We start from the raw sequence: 17441 nt of genomic DNA on the forward strand, positions 1-17441 counted from the left end.
AGTTTGCCATTTGTGTTTCTACTTTTTTAAAGCAGCTGAAATGAACTTGAGATGGGCATACCACTTCCCCTGGCAAATAACAGCTTTCTTTCCTTCCAGGCGCTGGTTAGGCAATGCCCCTCCCTTACACCTCACGGCTTCTGGATTTCAGTATTGAGTGAGGTTAGTTTTTTTCCTTCCAGGGGAGGTGAAGTGTCAGGGGCAGCCTAGCAGTGGCTAGATCTACTTTTACATAACTTAAAGGGCAAGACGCAGGTGTTTGCTCACTGTCTGAATAACAGTGCTCCCTCAGAGTTACTAGGCCTCAGCAGTTTATTATTCAAGAGTATTTATGACTCCGAAAGCCCAAAGGGGAACAGCATGAACAATCAGATTTTTATTTGATTGCAATTATGTAAGAGGCCTATAAATATCTAGGCTGATCGTTCATGCAACTGGCCTTTGCAGGGAGGTCCTGGAAGTTTTTGTTCCCCAAATGCTTTCCTTAATCTCATGTTTAATTGCCAACAAGAGCACATTTAAAGTTTATAGCCGCACTTTAAAAATGAGTAATTGGTTCTTACCTGGAATTGATTGCTAGCCAAAGGACCGTGCCAAACTTACCCCAGATTAAAACGATGTACCGGAGTGGAATGAAATACAAAGTGATGGTGGCAACTGCCAGTATCAAACAGGCCAGGAATGAGAGGAATGGGACCGTCCAGTTAAATGTGCTGTGGACAAACCACATAAATGTCATTTTCTCTGACGCTCCAGGACCAAGGAATATTCATCTTGTCATGTTTATTTCTTAGTTAGACAAATGAGAAGGGGCTACTGGAAAAGTTTCTCTAAAAACCTGGAGGTAAAAGGCTGCCAAATGGATGGGGCCCTGGAAGAACCTTCTTGGGGAGAAGATCACAAGACCAATTGCCATTCCAACCCGTCAGAATCTTGGTGACTCTGCTTTCCTGGAACCGACAGTTCTGAGGAGGAGACTCTGGCGCTCAGAAGTGATTTAAAAGGGCAGTGTTGTCACGATGGCTCCGTGCACACAGATCTTCAAAACTAAAGGCTAGTTAGGTCATTTCAAAGTCAGTACTTCCCTCTCAATTAACACACGGTTGCCAGTAAATATTCAGACAAGGGAGGATATTATTACAGTGCTTTGGTGCTTTGGGGGTTTTCTAGTATCTTATATTTAGAATTTCCAGACTCATTTATTCCAGAAGGTTAATGATGCTTTGAAGTGGACGGGGGAGCATCTGACTACAAACCATGACACCCCCAACCCACAGACAATGAACGTACTACTGCTGAGTATTATTTCCACGGGACCCGTGGCTTCTTTGGTTCTATCTATTGGCTGCTTGGACCCAAGTGGGAATGACGATCTAGAACGTGGGGTGTGGAATTCAATGTACCGTGGACATCCTTGCACAACCCTAGAAAATGATGCTGTAAACCCACGATGGCCCGATGAGAGCTCTCAGGGCCTGGAATGCTTCCTCCTGGCCTTCACTGCACTTCCATTGTCTGCTGACCCTTTCTTTGCCTTGTGCTAGGAATACAGAGAGGTGAAAGATCTACTCCCGTTGTCTTTTTCTGGGGTCGGGGGACAGGGTGCTGGGGGATTCTGGGAGAACAGCCTCCAAGAGTCACTGGGCACCTTGTATAAGCCGCGGCCCTAACATTTGTTTTATATATTTAGATTGTAATGCTCACAATTATTCTTGCAAGTAAGAATTAGCCCCCTTTTACAGATGAGCAAATCGTGGCTGAGAGAGATCATCTCATTGGTGTAAATAATCATAACTGCATCAACAGTATGAGGAACCCTCGCCTTCCTATTAGAGATTGTTATTAATATGGTTAATCTTTGTCTACACAGAGGTACAATACTATATATGTATGTGTGTATTTAATTCCTCACTTCTTGGAGTAAGAAGCAGCTTTTAACAAATTTAATATGCTTGTTGGTCATTTAAATGTGTTTCTCAGTGAGATCTAGCTTATTTCCTTGCCAGGGGACACTACTTAGGAAGGTGCTTAAGAAAACCGTTTTATAGGTAAACTGACAAGTGTGTGAGTTTAGGCCCTATCTCTAAAAAAGCTGAGTGACTACAGGAAAGGGTTTTAATCAATCTGAACAATAATTTCTTCTCTACAGAACAGGGTTAATAATAATACCTGTAGCACAGAGCTTTGCTAGAATTAAACAGGAACTTGCATTTAAAATAGCTGTTTCTAACACACTGTAAAAACTCAAAAAAAAAGTTAAGAATTTACTATTTGTCTACTTTCCTTTGAGCTGTGTTGCTTGACTTTTTCCTCAAATAAAATCTCTTTGGATGCTAAAGTAATCAGTCTGTTGTCATATTGGCTACAAACATTTTTCCAGTTTGTTGCTTTCTTGTCTTTTTAAAAAAAAATCTACTTGACAATATTTTAAAGATAAAAATTATATGCTTTACATGAGCAAATGTATCAGTTGTTTCTTTGTTGATTTCTAGATTTGGTATTGCTTGTCAAAGGACCCCCCCCCCCCCCAAGTCCAGTGAGTAATCAGTATTTCTTGAATAATCTTGAATTATTCAATAACTTGAATAATCAGTATTTTTTCCACTCCTTTATCATCCTGTTTTCTATGTTATTCTAAATTCCTACATATACGTAGGTCCAACTCATGACTACTCCCTTCCACAGTAGGGCATATAGTAGAATTTTTTAGTGTGCAACTTCACCGTATTTGTGAAAATGTGACAGACTCCACAATTGCCCCAGCTGTGCCACAACAATAAATTTAACTCGCAGGTATCTTTACACAAGGACACAGGGATGGTACGTGAATGATGCAGTATGGTTTGTAGTAGTTAAAAAAGGAAACAGCCTCAGTATTGTTAATAAGACAATAGCTAAATAAAATGAATATCTAATAATATCAAAATGAAGGGGAAAATCTAAATAGATTCACACACTGCAATATAACACAGCTTTAAAAAGACAATGAGAATATAAAAAGAACAGCCACATAAATCCTTCTGCTCCCAGCCCAGAGTCTCAAAGCTAGATCCTGTGAAAACCTGAGTTACAGAAATATACTCACACATACATGTACTGAGAAAACCTCTGCAGGATATACTCCAAACTGTTAATGACAGCTCATATGATGGGGGCAGAGGGAAACAAAGAGGGAAGAGGGAGCTATAGAGAATAATGGGGAGCTTTCTGTTTGATTATTTTATAATGGATTATAATAAAAATAAATAAAATCAAAAAATTAAAACTAAAATAAACAAGTAAGAACAAATACCAAGCTTTGTGCCCTATTTTTATTGTTGTTGCTTTTTAAAGCAGAGAGTGAGTGTCAGATCTTGGATACAAATTCACAGCTAGGTAGCAACAAACCCATCTTTTTATTTTTTTTTCTTTCCCCACTATGGCACAATAATAATTATTTATTAACCTAGTAGCTTACAATTTAATAATAATTCTGTTCTAATTTTCATTCACTCTGTGACCCTGAGCAACATACTCGACTTCTCTGTGCTTTAACTTTCCCATCTGCAAAGAGAGAATAAGAACTGTATCTATTTTATAGAGATGCTGATGGGATTCAATGAGTTAACAAATACAAACCCTTTAAAAACAATAACTGGCACATAGTAATTATTCAAGTGTTAACTAGACTCATTTTTTTGTGGTTATTGCATAAAAGTGACATAAACAGGAGAAAAAACTAATTATATCAGACAGCATTCTGAAGATAATAAAAGCTATGGAAAATGCATGGAATTACTTTTTACAAAGAAATATACATTATGATTCCTTTCCAAGCAACAGCAAACCTGCCTTTAAAAAAAAGTTACATAGCGGGTGGGAAGGGATAAATAGGGAATTTGAAAATTGCACCTCTTGGAGAGCGATGGAAATGTTAGCTGTCTTGATTGTGGTGGTGGTTTCATGGGTATATACACCTATCAAAATTCATCAAAGTGTACATCTGAAATATGTGTAGTTTACTGTGCAGGAACCATACCACAATAAAGGGTTAAAAAGTAAAAATAAAAGCTATCTAATGGATAAACAATATTTAAAAGCTTTTTTAAAAAGTGAGAGAAAGCCACCACTCGGCTGACATAAAAAAATAAGAAAACATCAGAGTGTAAAATAAAATGTGTTGCAAAGGCTCTCTAGGTTACTAGGCTCCAACATCAATTTTCACTCTAACAACAACTTACTTACATTGAAATTTTGAATTTCTGTTATCTGCGAGGGGGACAGAAGACAAAGCCTAGGGTAGAGCCTCCCCGAAGAAAGATTCAAATATGACAACACTGCATAAAACTTACATATTCAAGGTAAGGATGAACTGAGAGAGAGAGAGAGAATAGACAGGGAGAAAGAGACTGAGAAAGGAAGGAAGGAAGGGAGGGAGGGTGGGAGGGAAGGACAAATCCACCATATGTGAGTGGATGCGAAGAACTCTCTGTGTGTCATGACGCTGGTGCCAGGTAGCGGGATCTATCATCTGAGTTTATGCTACCAGCATAGTTTAAAAAGCCTCAACAAGAAATTAATTAAAAAAAAGAGATCCCAGGTTGAGTCACCCAAGGTGACTTGAGCAGTAATCCTCTCCAAGGAAATGCACTATCAATCCAGACATCTGAGAATACTCCACAAAGAGAAAAAAAACAAAAATCCAAAGCATATGAGTTCACAGTCAAAACTGCAAAGTACAAAAGGACACACAGAAGCATCATGAGTGAGGCCCAGCAGAATTAACAACAAAATCCAAAACAAAAGACTTCAAGTACCGAAAGTAAACACAATATGTTAAATAATAATGTTTAATAATTTCACAGGCATACAGTTGAGGCATAAAAGTATGATCAAGGAAGAGACGATGAAAAATAACCAAGAAGATCTGAAAACCAAGCAAGCAGAACTGTAAAAAAAAAATTTAGAATTAAAGTTAAAACCCCCATGCATGGATTAAACAAGATTTTAAATAGAAGAATTAAGTTGCAAGAGTATCCAAAGAAAGTACTTAGGAGGCATCACAAAGAGTAAAAAGATGAAAGATACCAAAGAGAAGAGACATGGAGCATAGATGAAGAGGGTTCTTGAACTGACTGGAAAGACGACAGAAGTAACAACTGGTATTAGACTGTGGGGAGTGATGCTGTAGACTCTAGAATAACAACTAAAAGGAACGGCCAAAAGCTGCTTGCGCACAGAATAAAACAAGGAAAAAAAGAACAGAGCAAAAGACGATTAAAAATCTAAGTATATTACTAACCATATTAAATTTGAATGGACTACATGCTACAAAAGATAGTGATTGTTGGAAACCAAAGAGATATCTAAAACATAAACAGATAGGTTGAGAGAAAACAATGGAAAAGGATGTACTGTGAAGGAACCAACAAAAGGAATGGGGTATAGACATATTATTAGTTAAGCAAGACATTAAGGCTGATACTTTTAAAATTATTTACAGATAAATAGGTCTCTTCCTATTGATTAAGGATCCAATTCACCAAGAAAATGTAACAAATGTAATATATACCAACATGACCTAACTTTGGAACACAGAAAGCAAAAACTGTTGAAACTCCAAGGAGAAGCAGCAAGTCCACAACCACAGGGGAAGATTTTAACACACATCTTTAAGTAACTAATACAAGAAGACAACCAAAAATAAAAATCAGTAGGAATATAAAAGATTTGACTACAATCAACAAATTCAATCAATGAAAATATATAAAACAATACACTCAATAACTTTCTTTTCAAGCGTCCATGAAAAATGTATAGAAGTTGACCATTTGTGAGGTCAATATTTTAGGAGCATAAAATAATTACGTTAGAAACCAGGAACAAAAAGATAACTGGATAATCTTCATACACTTGGAAATTAAGCAATATACTACTTGGCAAGGAAGAAATCAAAATCGAAATTAGAAAAAGGGTTTTTACTCAACGTGAATGACAATGAAAATATCAGGGCCAAAATATTTGGCACAGAGCTGAGCATTTAGGAAGTTGTAGCGTCTACATGCTTATGTTAGGAAAATACAAAGGTTAAAAATAAATGATGTAGTTATACATCTTACAGAGTCAGAAAAGGAATGGTAAATTAATCTCAAAGAAAGTAGAAGGAAGAAAGTAATAAAGATAAGAGCAGTAATTAATGGGAAAGAAAACAGGCAACAGTGAAGATTAATAAAGGCAAATGATGGTTCTTTCCAAAGACTAATATAATTGATAAATGCCCGTCAAGAAGAAAGAAGGGAAAACATAATTAATTTTAAAGCACAAAAAAAGTGGACAATGCTACAGGTCCTAATAACGTCAAAGACAGGATGAGGATTTTAGAAACAACGTGATGCCAAGAAGAAAACTTAAATGAAATGGACAAACCCCTAGAAAATGACCACTTACAGAAACAGATGTGAGAAGAAATAGAATGGCTGAATACACCTATATACATATTACAGAAACTGAATATTTAATTAAAACCTTCCCTAAAAGTAAACTCCAGGCCCAAATGCTTCACCAGAAAATTCCATGAAATCTTTAAGGAAATAATGACACCAGGCTTATACAAACTGTTCCAGATAATAATGAAGACAGAGCACTGCCCACCTATTGTATGAGTCTAGAATAACCTTCACTCCATAAGAAATTTTCAAGAACAGAAAACTATAGCTCAAATCTCAATGGTGATCATAGCTGCAAAAATCCTAAGTAAAAAAAAAAAAAAAAAAAAACTATAAATAAATTCCAGGCATATGTAAAGGGATGGTATAACATGATGAAGCTGGATTTACTCCAGAAATGAAAGATTGGTTTAATATTTGAAAAGCAATCATAATAATAGACCACATGAACGAAAATAGAGGAGAAAACAAAAACAATGATACAGTCATTTCAATGAACGCAGAAAAAAAGTCTGACAAAACTCAAGTCACATTCACCATAAAAACTCTTCGCAAACTAGGAATAAAAGGGAAACTCCTGAAGCTGATAAAGTCTCTTTGCAAAAACCTATAGAAAACAACATTCTTCAGAGTGAAATGCTAAAAGCTTTCTCCCTGAGGTCGTGGATGAGAAAAGAATGTTCACCACCACCACCAATTCTGTTCAACCCTGTACTGGAGCTACTAGCCAGCACAATAAAGCAAAAAAACTAAGTAAAATGTATAAGGGCTGGAAACAAGGAAGAAAGGATTATTCCTAGATGATAGGTTTATGTAATAGAAAATTCAGAATAATAATCTTCATGTAAAAATTAAGGTAATTTACCAAGGTTAACAAAATCAACGTAGGGAAATTAATTTCACTTCAATACCCCAGTAACAAATGAGTAGAAAAATGAACTCTGAGAAAAATACATCATTTAAAATAGCATGAAACAAACCAAGTACTTAGGAATCTATCTCACAAGAAGGTGTCAAATCTTTATACATAAAACTCTAAAGTAGTACCAAGATAAATTAAAGATGATCTAAATAGAGGATGGAATTAGGAAACTTAAAATTTTGTCAAGGTGTCAAATTTTTCCCAATTAATGCAATCTTTATAAAGATCTCAATGATTGTTTGCTTGTGTGCCAAGTGTGATGTAACATGTGCATTTGTGTGTTGGATGCTAAAAATGAAGATAGGTACCAGACACCCTCATAGACCCTGTCAGATCTGCCCTTCCAACAGTCAAGTGGATTAACTCACATATTTTTCTCTGAGTAACACACAATTTTAGTGGTAAAATGTTAAAATGTTTCACAATTAAAAAAAAATAATTTAAGACACAGATAAAGAAGGCCAAAGCAATGTACCAAAAATAATACTCATAATGGTTAATATTTTAAAGTGATCACTCCACACCACCCACTGGTTTAAATTCTTTATATGCACTAATTTATCTAATTCTTCCAGAAATGCGATGAAGTAGGAATTATTATGCCCATACAGATGAGGACTCTTGAGTCACAGAAGTTAAATAATTAGCCACCAAATCACTTACTCCTAGTAGAAGAGTCAGAACTGGGATTGAGTTCAGAGTTGGCTCAAGAGTCCACTCACTGCCTGCACAGTAGACATTTCAGAAGATGTAAGAAGGAACACTTAACACATTTGATCCATTGAATATTCCTGCTTAGAAGACTGAAGACTTCATTCAAAGGTACTCTATCATATTACCTCTAACACTCAAGAACTCAGTAGACTTTCACTCCATTTACCCTGGAATATCTTGTAGAGCTGGTCTTCCACAGAACACCCAAGGTTGAAGAACTCTGGTAAATCAAAGCTTTCTATCTCAAAATCATACAGTTTGTTAGACATTTTCATAGACTTTCCCAGGCTTTCTGATTTGGGAGCTCCCTAAATCCTAAGAAGGGAATCCTTGATTCAAACCTTTCAACTAATGAAAAACTTCAAGGTATCCCCTTCCTTCATTCAGCTATTCAGGTTTACCAACACATCCCAAGAATATCTTTTACAGAATTTCAAAACAAAAAAACAAAACCAGAAATGACTGTGACCACATCCAGGAAGGTGGGTACAGCCCCATCCGCCAGTTCCTCCCTCAACTGGGCACCCCACTAGTTATCTTTGGGTCAATGGAATTGTTAGCTTCCTCATTTCCTAGGTTTCCACAAATGAAGTCCTCTGACTTTTCTCCTCATGGAAACAGAAACAAGGTTCATAAAATCCTGTAGACTCTTTTGTGATGTACCCTCCATGATGCCTTCCTTCACAGGGGCATGATTTTCACCCTAAGTCTGTGAACTCCCTCCTCACAACTGACCTCCCATCCTCACCTGGCTTGTTCTGCCTTCACTCTCTGTCCCTTTCAACATGTCATGCTTAGATTAGACATACGATCCATCAATCTTTCATTCCTCGTGTCCTCACCATCATTCAAACTGCACTTAACCTGCCTTCCCATCTTCACCGCTTAGTATTTCTCAACATGACTTCATAGTCAAAGAAGTTCTTCTTCCCAGGAATGTGCCTTCTAAGCCTTATTCTGGAACATTTGCAGGGATGAGTCCCCTGTCCTAAATCTGCCTCAGTCTGATTTTCTCCTCTGTGGAGATTTCCCTAACCACTCAAGGACATGTATTGGAGCTATCACTCCATACTGACGGGAAATGTAATGCATCACTCTTCTGACCCATCCTGCCCGCTGCCTGGGATAATATAAATGCCACATGGTAAGTTAATGTTCTAGCCTGATGTATGCATGTATCTGAAATTTGTCTACAATTAGAGAAGGTAATTAGACAATGTAGAGAAGAGAAAAGACCATTCACTCCAATACAAAACCACTAGGGTCCTCCCCGTCAGTAACAGGGCAGCCTTGCTCTGAGAAGATTTGTGTAAGCCTATTTATTTGCTAGTTGCCAAAAGTTGGGTAGAAGTTTTCCTGGTCCCGAAGCACTGAACTACAATGGAATTCCAAGAGAGTTACACATGCTGTCTTACTTGAATGGCCAGCTGGAACTTTAAGGTCACTGTACTAATGAATGGCCAGAGAATGAATGGGAGTTGAGCCTCACGTGTCTTCCTGTGCTGCAGCTGGACAGAACAGTGCCCTGTTCATGATTGAAAATACATCTCAGACATGGCCACCACAGCTGGGCTGGGCACAGCCGTCCCTCACAAGCACTGCAGAGTCGAGGGCTTATTTGAATCACTCTGCCCTCTTCTCATCAGACACATTTGCTTTCCCATTATCAGCTGCACAACAGGCACATTTGTCTACAACAGACGTTCAAGCATGGAGACAGTGTTACCAAAGGATGTGGCCTTCCTTCCTCAGTCTGGCCCCCACTCCACATCCTCTTATCTTCTTGGCTGCCTGTACATCCCTCATTCAATTTTTTTCCATTGACTTTTTCCATCCATTTAAGGCCCCACATGACCTGCTTCATCTCCAAGCACTGCCACTCCCGTCCCCAATGGCACAGACATACCACCTCCCCTACATCTCCCTGTATCTAGTCCTGTCTTGAGCTTTGAGCCTTTGCACAAAGGCTCCCACCTACCGCAGCCCCCATTCATTTATTCTGTGCCTAGCTAGCTCTTCCCATTTTCAGAGATGCTGATAAGTTGCTTCTTAAGAACCTCCCTTTGTCTCTCTTACATCCTTCCCGGGATGTAAGACTTCCCCTGGCATCCTGTCTAACCTTTATCTAATATCAGTGCTATTCTAACTGTTCTGAAGTGCTCTTCTCCCTCATTGGAAAACAGATCCCAAGAAAAAGGGAAGGGGGAGGAACAAAGGAATTAAGAGGTACAAACTACTATATATAATAAGCCACAAGGATGCACCATACAGCACAGGAAATATACGCAATATTTGATAACTTTTATGGAGTATAATCCATAAAAATTTTGAATCACTATGCTGTACACTTGAAACTAATATACTATTGTAAATCAACTACACTACAATAAAAAAAAAAGAGTAAAAAAAAATAAAGCTAAAAAAATAACAAAAAAGAAAACAGACCCCTGGAGGGTAACGACATTATAGTGCAAAGTGAGGAGGGCAGTTTCAGACCCGAGCTCCACGGCTTAACGCACTGTGGGATCACACTTAATCATTCTGTGCTTCAGTTTCCTCCTCCGTAAACCGAGGACACTAACAATCCTTACCCTGCAGGGCTGCTGGAGTCATTTAGTCCGACTGCTTTAAGGAACTCCTTAAAGAAGTCGCTGTGTGTAAAGGGCTTAGCACGGTGTCTGGCTGGTACAAGACGTTAGTCACTGTTTCTGTTATCATTGTTATTGGGGATGCATTTCTTGTTCTCAAACCAAGTCAGTGTCTGAAACTCCAACCCTGAGAACTGAATGAGCGAATGAATGACTATAATGTCCTCCTCATCATTCATTTCACTGTTTCCTACTGTCACTTATGCTCTTGCTAAACAATTTTGAGAGTACACTCAGGAATCTGTTTTCAGTGTACATGACACCTAGAGAAATAAAGCAGACAGACGTTGATACATGGGATCAAAAATCCAACTGCTCTTTAATTTTACTTAATACACTGTTCATGGGAATAATACAAAAACAAATGTATGTATGTGTATACGTGACTGGGACATTGCACTGTACACCAGAAATTGACACATTGTAATTAACTATACTTCAATTTAAAAAAAAAAGACATTGTTCGTGGGAATAAGGATGTATAAATTCAGTAAAAACTCACTCACCAAATTTGTTAAAAGATGTTTTATAACTGTTTGCTATGCCAATTAATAAACACACTCAAGGACAATTTCACGTAATAAAAGGACTGATAAAGAAGACTGGTAACCACGGAAAGTTCCATATTAACTATTTATATTTCCTGATGTTCATCATCACTTACTGATTTATCTTAATCATCACTGCATCTTGATAGACAAAATTTCACTTGGCTTTTAGCACTAATTTGAACCTCTTCTTTATCTATGTAATTTCTAAATGTTCTAGATGTTCTTTATTCAAAGAAACTCAAATGGCCAATAAAATAAGAAAAATTAATTAATCTTCAGAAAGAACAATATGGCTGACAATTCTGGATTTAAAGGGGGAACACAATACGCTTACAATTCAAAAGGAAAAAAAAAAATCTGTTCTGTTCATTGGTATCAAATAAAGACCAAGTAATGCAGAGTTCACAATGTGTAAGACACAACAAACCAACAAAGACACGAATCACAGAAAGATTCTTCTCAATTGAGACTTTATTATGCCCTAAGGCTGGGGGATGGTAAGCTATGGATCTGAGTCAAATCTAGCCTGCCACTTGTTTCTGTAAATAAAGTTTTATTGGAACACATACCACATCCATTCATTTCCAGGTCAACTATGACTGCATTTACACTTAAACGAGAGAGCTGAGCAGTTGTGACAGAAACTACATAGTCCACAAAGCTGAAAACATTTACTCTTGGGCCCTTTAGGGGGAAAGTCTGTTGACCCCTATCCCAAGGTATCCACGCACGTGATGAATTAACTTCATGTCTTTGCCTCTGCGATGCTACGAGTTATGTACCATTCTTTGGAAAATAGAGAAAAAAATTCGCTCAAGGCATTTACTGTATCCTGTGGTTCAGATGAAAAAGGTTCCTTAAGAGCATATTTGCTTCCATTTTTCTGTTTAGAATAATCTATTTTTTTAATCTACAGTTTATCACTTAAACCTTTTATCATTATCACTTGAGAATGAAGAGAGGCACTAATACTACTTATGCTGGGACAACTGGTGTAAATTGGGCTATATGGTCACCCCAGTTCTGGGTCCCTGCCCATCCTGAAGTTGACAAGCCCAAAGAACCAACCACCCAAGGTTAACAGGATTTGCCCCAAACTGTTGCTTTTGTTTTTGTTTGCTTTTTCATCTTCTGATCCCACCCTCCCCCATGCACCCCACCCCTGCTTGTCCCTGTGGATGGCCACTCCACTTCAAACACCAAAACACAGACGTAGAACTTACTTTTTAATTCTTTCTCCAAAAGAAGCTATTTCCTCCAAGATGTTTTGAACAGTCGAAACAATATCCTGTACCATGTAGATTCTTTCAATTAAGCCCTTTTTCTCAGATTCCTAAGAAACATAAAAGCAAGATTTAACTTAGTTACTTCATTGTTTTATTGTCCTGTTATAGAAATTATTCTGCCATGTTAAAATAACATGGTTATTATCAATAGAATGATTCCAGGAGATAAACTTACATTTTTCTCAATTTAAAATACTTTACTAATTTCCCCAAATCCCTACTCATTCAGATGTGACCACCTGTAGGATGCAAGCATCAGTCACTACCTTCCTATCATGAGCTGATGAATGGGAGCCCCAGGGAACCAAGCAAGAACTTCTTTTCCCTGTGGAGCTGCAGCTTCTGCCCGAGGACACTGCAATCCCTTCCATTGGTTGCCCCTGTCTCTTCTCTGTCTTCACAACGTTAGCTCACTTCCCTTCTCCTATGAGTCCTTCAGAAAGGATTCCAGCTGGCAAACAATAACACCAAATGGTATGTTGCATAGTTTGACCTCTTAGTCAAACTCAACTGCATATTTAAACATGTATTAAGTCCACTGTGGGTCTGATGAACATTTCAATTATCCTTTGGTGAGCCCTTCAGAAATACAGTAACTGCTGGAGACAGGCTACAAAGTCCCCAGTTAGTACGCTATTGGGGGCGGCATCCTACCCAGTTGTCCCCGAGGAGGATGCTCAACAATTGATTGTTTCTTCTTTTGTGGAAACGTAAGCAAATATAAGTCCCTTTTTCTCCATCTTTGTTTATATGAAACGGACTTCACCTTTCTAAGAACAGTATCCTTACTTTGCTTATAGAAAACTTTAAATGGGTTTTACCATGTTAGGTAGCTAGTGCTTATAAAAATCATTTAGAAATTACTCAAATAGTGGAGGAAAGGTGATTCCCTATAGAGCAGCATTTTTACACAATCTCTTATATTCTGACACCAGATTCGAGCGCCATTATGAACTCTCTTGTAACCAGGATTTTGTTAGTGTCTTCTCCGCTCATACCTAGCTGGGTCACTGCAGCTGCTACATTAAAAGTATAATACCTAAAACTTCCAATAAATATAATCAAACTTTTTTTTCTAAAAGTTTGGTTGGGTTAGAATTGTACTAAATTATTGAGCAAAATCTTCTAAATTTAAGAGACTATTTCTTCTTTGTAGCAAAAGGAAAAAAAAAAAAAAACCTCATTCTCATCTTGTATATTCTCTGTTCCATCATGGATGGGTGAAGGAAAACACGCCACCTGCTAGAGACCGCAGTGACCAGTAAAAGCACAGATTTCCCTTCCTGCATCTAACCTTGTTTGTGCAGCTACTTGGCTTAAATAGTCCAAAGAGAGGGGCAGAGTTTAGAATGCACCATTGCTGCTCGCTTTTTAGGAAGGCTGCTGGGATGGTTTGACTGCCTTCGTATCTTCTGGGCTGTACTCTAACCAACCATTCTGTCCAGAAGCAGAAGTCACACTCGATGCTTCCTCTGGCAAAGTAAAACTTGCAAGACATTTTTACTTTCTCACTCTCATTTTAAATTTCTGATTTCTCTTACTCTCTTACTCACTCTAATTCTTCAAGCAGTTTGCATTACAAATTGGATACGCTGGCAGCGTGGCTTAATTCATGCTCAGCAATCCAGCAACATCTATTAATGGGCACAATGGTGAAAACCCATCTCTGTCTGTCACAGAATTATTCATGTTTATAAAGGAGGGTTTGAAAGCACCAGGGAATGTGACCCAAAGAGCACAAGTGGCTTCCTCTTTTCAGCAGCATAGAGTTTAGGTCAAAACAATTTCTTGGAAAATGACTCAAATTTCCATGTGGCTCAATTTCATAAAAATCTCCAATTTCAGTTTTTTCCCCCTATAAACTGATTTATTTTTATTTTTACTTTTTTTTTTTTTTGCCTATGAGACACCCAAATACTGAGGTTCTGATTGTGATGAAGAGCCTGAGTTAGTATACCAAAATAATAAGTGATTCTCACAATGTTCTTTTACTTTTTAGTGAATTTGATGTTTTAGTTTGAGTATCCAATATTCTAAGGCTAGGCTACGGAATTCCAAAGTATCTAGGACAACACATACAACAATTTATTGACCACATCTTTACATTTTTCAGAGTGAAAATAATCAAGAGTTATATAATTTTTGAAGTATTTATCAACGAGCAACTTGGATTTATTATACTGGTGGATCTATATAATTATTTCATTTTTACTTATTTTCATAATAACATGGGTTTCAAAACAAAAATACACTTTAGATGTACTGAAACAAAATTAATTTGTTTATATTATCTGAATTTTTTAAAACGATACATGAAGAATGACTATTCATGCTACATATTCATATATTTAGTTTCCTAGTTATATCTGTTTATAGTCCCATGTCAGGATTACTTTTTAAAAAAATGTACTTTTTAATGTCATCTTTTGATTTATATTTCACAAACTCGTTCTTAATTATCTTCAGAGTTGCATTTAATGGTCATTAAATTGATACCTTTAATTGACTCTACTGTAGATCATAATTTTAATTACAAAAGTTCTCTTTAGGCACTAAGGTACCTTAAAAACACAACAAAAATGTGATCCATGGAGAACACTCTCTATTCTACTTTTTAAATATTAAAATTTGTAGATATTTCACCCGAAATATTTTTAAAGGTGCTATATTGTGTATCCATTCATATGAAATTTCTGTCAACCATGCTTTTCAAGACAAAACTTCAAATAAGTCATGTCTACGATTCTTTTGAATGTTTTACAAAATTTATGCTGAAAAATAAATGGCTTCTCAAATTTCCTTCCATTCCTGGGTAGAATATATATTTATCCTATTCAAAATCAACAGTTTTTTAATCCCACAAATTGAGATAATCCCAAGTGTAACTTCAGAACTTAAACACTGAATCACACACAGCATTTGTCCTCCTAGCTTGCTTTGTGCTGAACATCCCGTGCTTTTGTAAAGAAAAAACTTTCAGGATCTTTTTTGCCAGCCCTTTTTAAATTCACTTCCATTCACTAAAAGCTTCCAAAGGTGCAGTTACTTAGCATTTTCAGTCATCAAAGATTTTGATTTAAAAAATTTCCAACTGATACAATCAAAATGCAACAAACACTGGAGAGATTTCTTTTTCCACAAGAGTTCAATAGCTTTGGGGGATGTTTATCATCTGTGCTTATATATTTCCTTAACATGCAAGGCTTCCAATTTATAGAGGGAAATGTGATGGCACTGGTGTGATTAAACCCGTGAGCTTATGCGATGCGTCTATGTCCACATTTGACTATGTTCACATGTACAGGGGCAGAGCATTCCAGCCCAGGACTATTAACTCCAGAGCAAGTGTCCTCTCCATGGCAGGAAGCCCTTAAGTGTCTAGTGGACGATCCCCAAGGCAGGCATTCAGCTCACACTTGCCCTTTTTGTCATTTGCTTCTTTGGTGTCTGTGGGTCTCTGTTCTCTCTCAACTTACTATATAACACACGACTTTAGACACCTTGTTCAGTTACGTATTTCTACCTACTGTTCCTTTCCAGTGTTATTTTCCCCAATTTTCATGAGAATGTATGTTAAATTAGGCCTTTTCAAAATATTTGGGGAAATTATTTCTTTCCGTTCTTATTTACTTTTTAACTTTTCTTGCTAAACATTTTAGTAAACTTTATTTATGGATAATTTACATAAGATAATACAGTAATTTACGTTATAAAAAAGTATATGCAATTTATGTAGGAGCTGGAGTCACTAGGGTTTGCAACAACAGATGAAAAGTTAAGAGAAAAAAAAACAAAACTCTAAGATGTGCCAACTCCGCAGGCCTGCATATTTTATTAATAACAGGCCATCGAGTCAGAGGGAACTGAGTTTAACACTGGTCCCGTCATCCACTAGCTTTGTTACCATGTCAAGTTCCTAACCGTTCCTGAGTCACAGTTCTGCTCTCTGGGAAGGGGAGACCCTAGTCCCTATCCTGATTGGAGTGTCCGGAGAATTAAATATTCTGTCGTATGTAAAGCACTTGGTACGCTCCAGGTGCTTCATAAACATTTAAGTCCTTTGCCCTCAAGCACGCAATGAGACAAAAGAAATGAATAACCTTCTTGTCTAGTTTAAAGAAAACACTGGGATGCGTTCAAGTTTCAAAAGCAATGATCTTCCAGGACAAGTCTGCTCATGCTGCCCTGTGTTGCACGAAAGATCAGCTGGCAGTCCTCTCTGCATCATGCTGGCTTTATTTACACGTTTCAGATTGAACCAGGGAATGTGGTGATAACACAGTTTAGCAAACACAGTATTACATCTGCTGCTGCTACCAAATTGCCCAGGAAGAGCAACCGACTCATTCAGAAAGACGAACGGTTATCATCTGTGCTTACGTTTTTCCTTAACATGCAAGGCTTCCAATTGATATAGAGGGAAATGTGTAATGGAAACAGGGATGGCCACTGGTGTGATTACACCAGTGAACAAGATAACTGTGGCTGAACATGTATTTTGAGATCCCTACATTTGAGGAAGAATGGATTTTACTTCTCATTACAAACTTGAAAAAACACAGAGGCCTGGGTAAAATTCACATGATTTGGGGTCTCCTTTATGAGCGAGCACGCATCACCATTTAACAGAAGAGATGACAGCATGGAATTTTTCAGATCCAGAATTCAAATTTCAAAAGGTTCCTTTGTTTTGTTATATACACTACAGAGAATGAGTGTAAGGAGAATGATGTGATTGTAATAATAACTGTAAGAAAAATAAAGATAAACTCCAATGCTATCATCTAAAAATGCATATTATTAAATAGTATGCATATTATTATATAAAATGCATATTATTATAAACAGTGAAGGCAAGATCACCATTTTTCCACTGCCTATTTGTGTATAAAATG

General features: G+C 37.3%; 1 protein-coding gene across 5 annotated transcripts in view; it reads right to left on the reverse strand.

The window, feature by feature from the left end:
- Positions 1-17441, reverse strand: part of MCTP2 (multiple C2 and transmembrane domain containing 2) — a 197459-nt gene that overhangs the window by 10961 nt on the left and 169057 nt on the right. For all 5 annotated transcript variants that reach the window (XM_064480545.1, XM_010975713.3, XM_031440500.2 and 2 more), the window contains 2 exons: positions 12484-12593; positions 604-713 (listed from right to left, as the gene is read on the reverse strand). In XM_064480545.1, the coding sequence (XP_064336615.1) occupies positions 604-713; positions 12484-12593 (220 nt within the window). The remainder of the gene's footprint in view (positions 1-603; positions 714-12483; positions 12594-17441) is intronic.

The sequence above is a fragment of the Camelus dromedarius genome, chromosome 29, assembly GCF_036321535.1.
Source record: "Camelus dromedarius isolate mCamDro1 chromosome 29, mCamDro1.pat, whole genome shotgun sequence".
NCBI lineage: Eukaryota > Metazoa > Chordata > Mammalia > Artiodactyla > Camelidae > Camelus > Camelus dromedarius.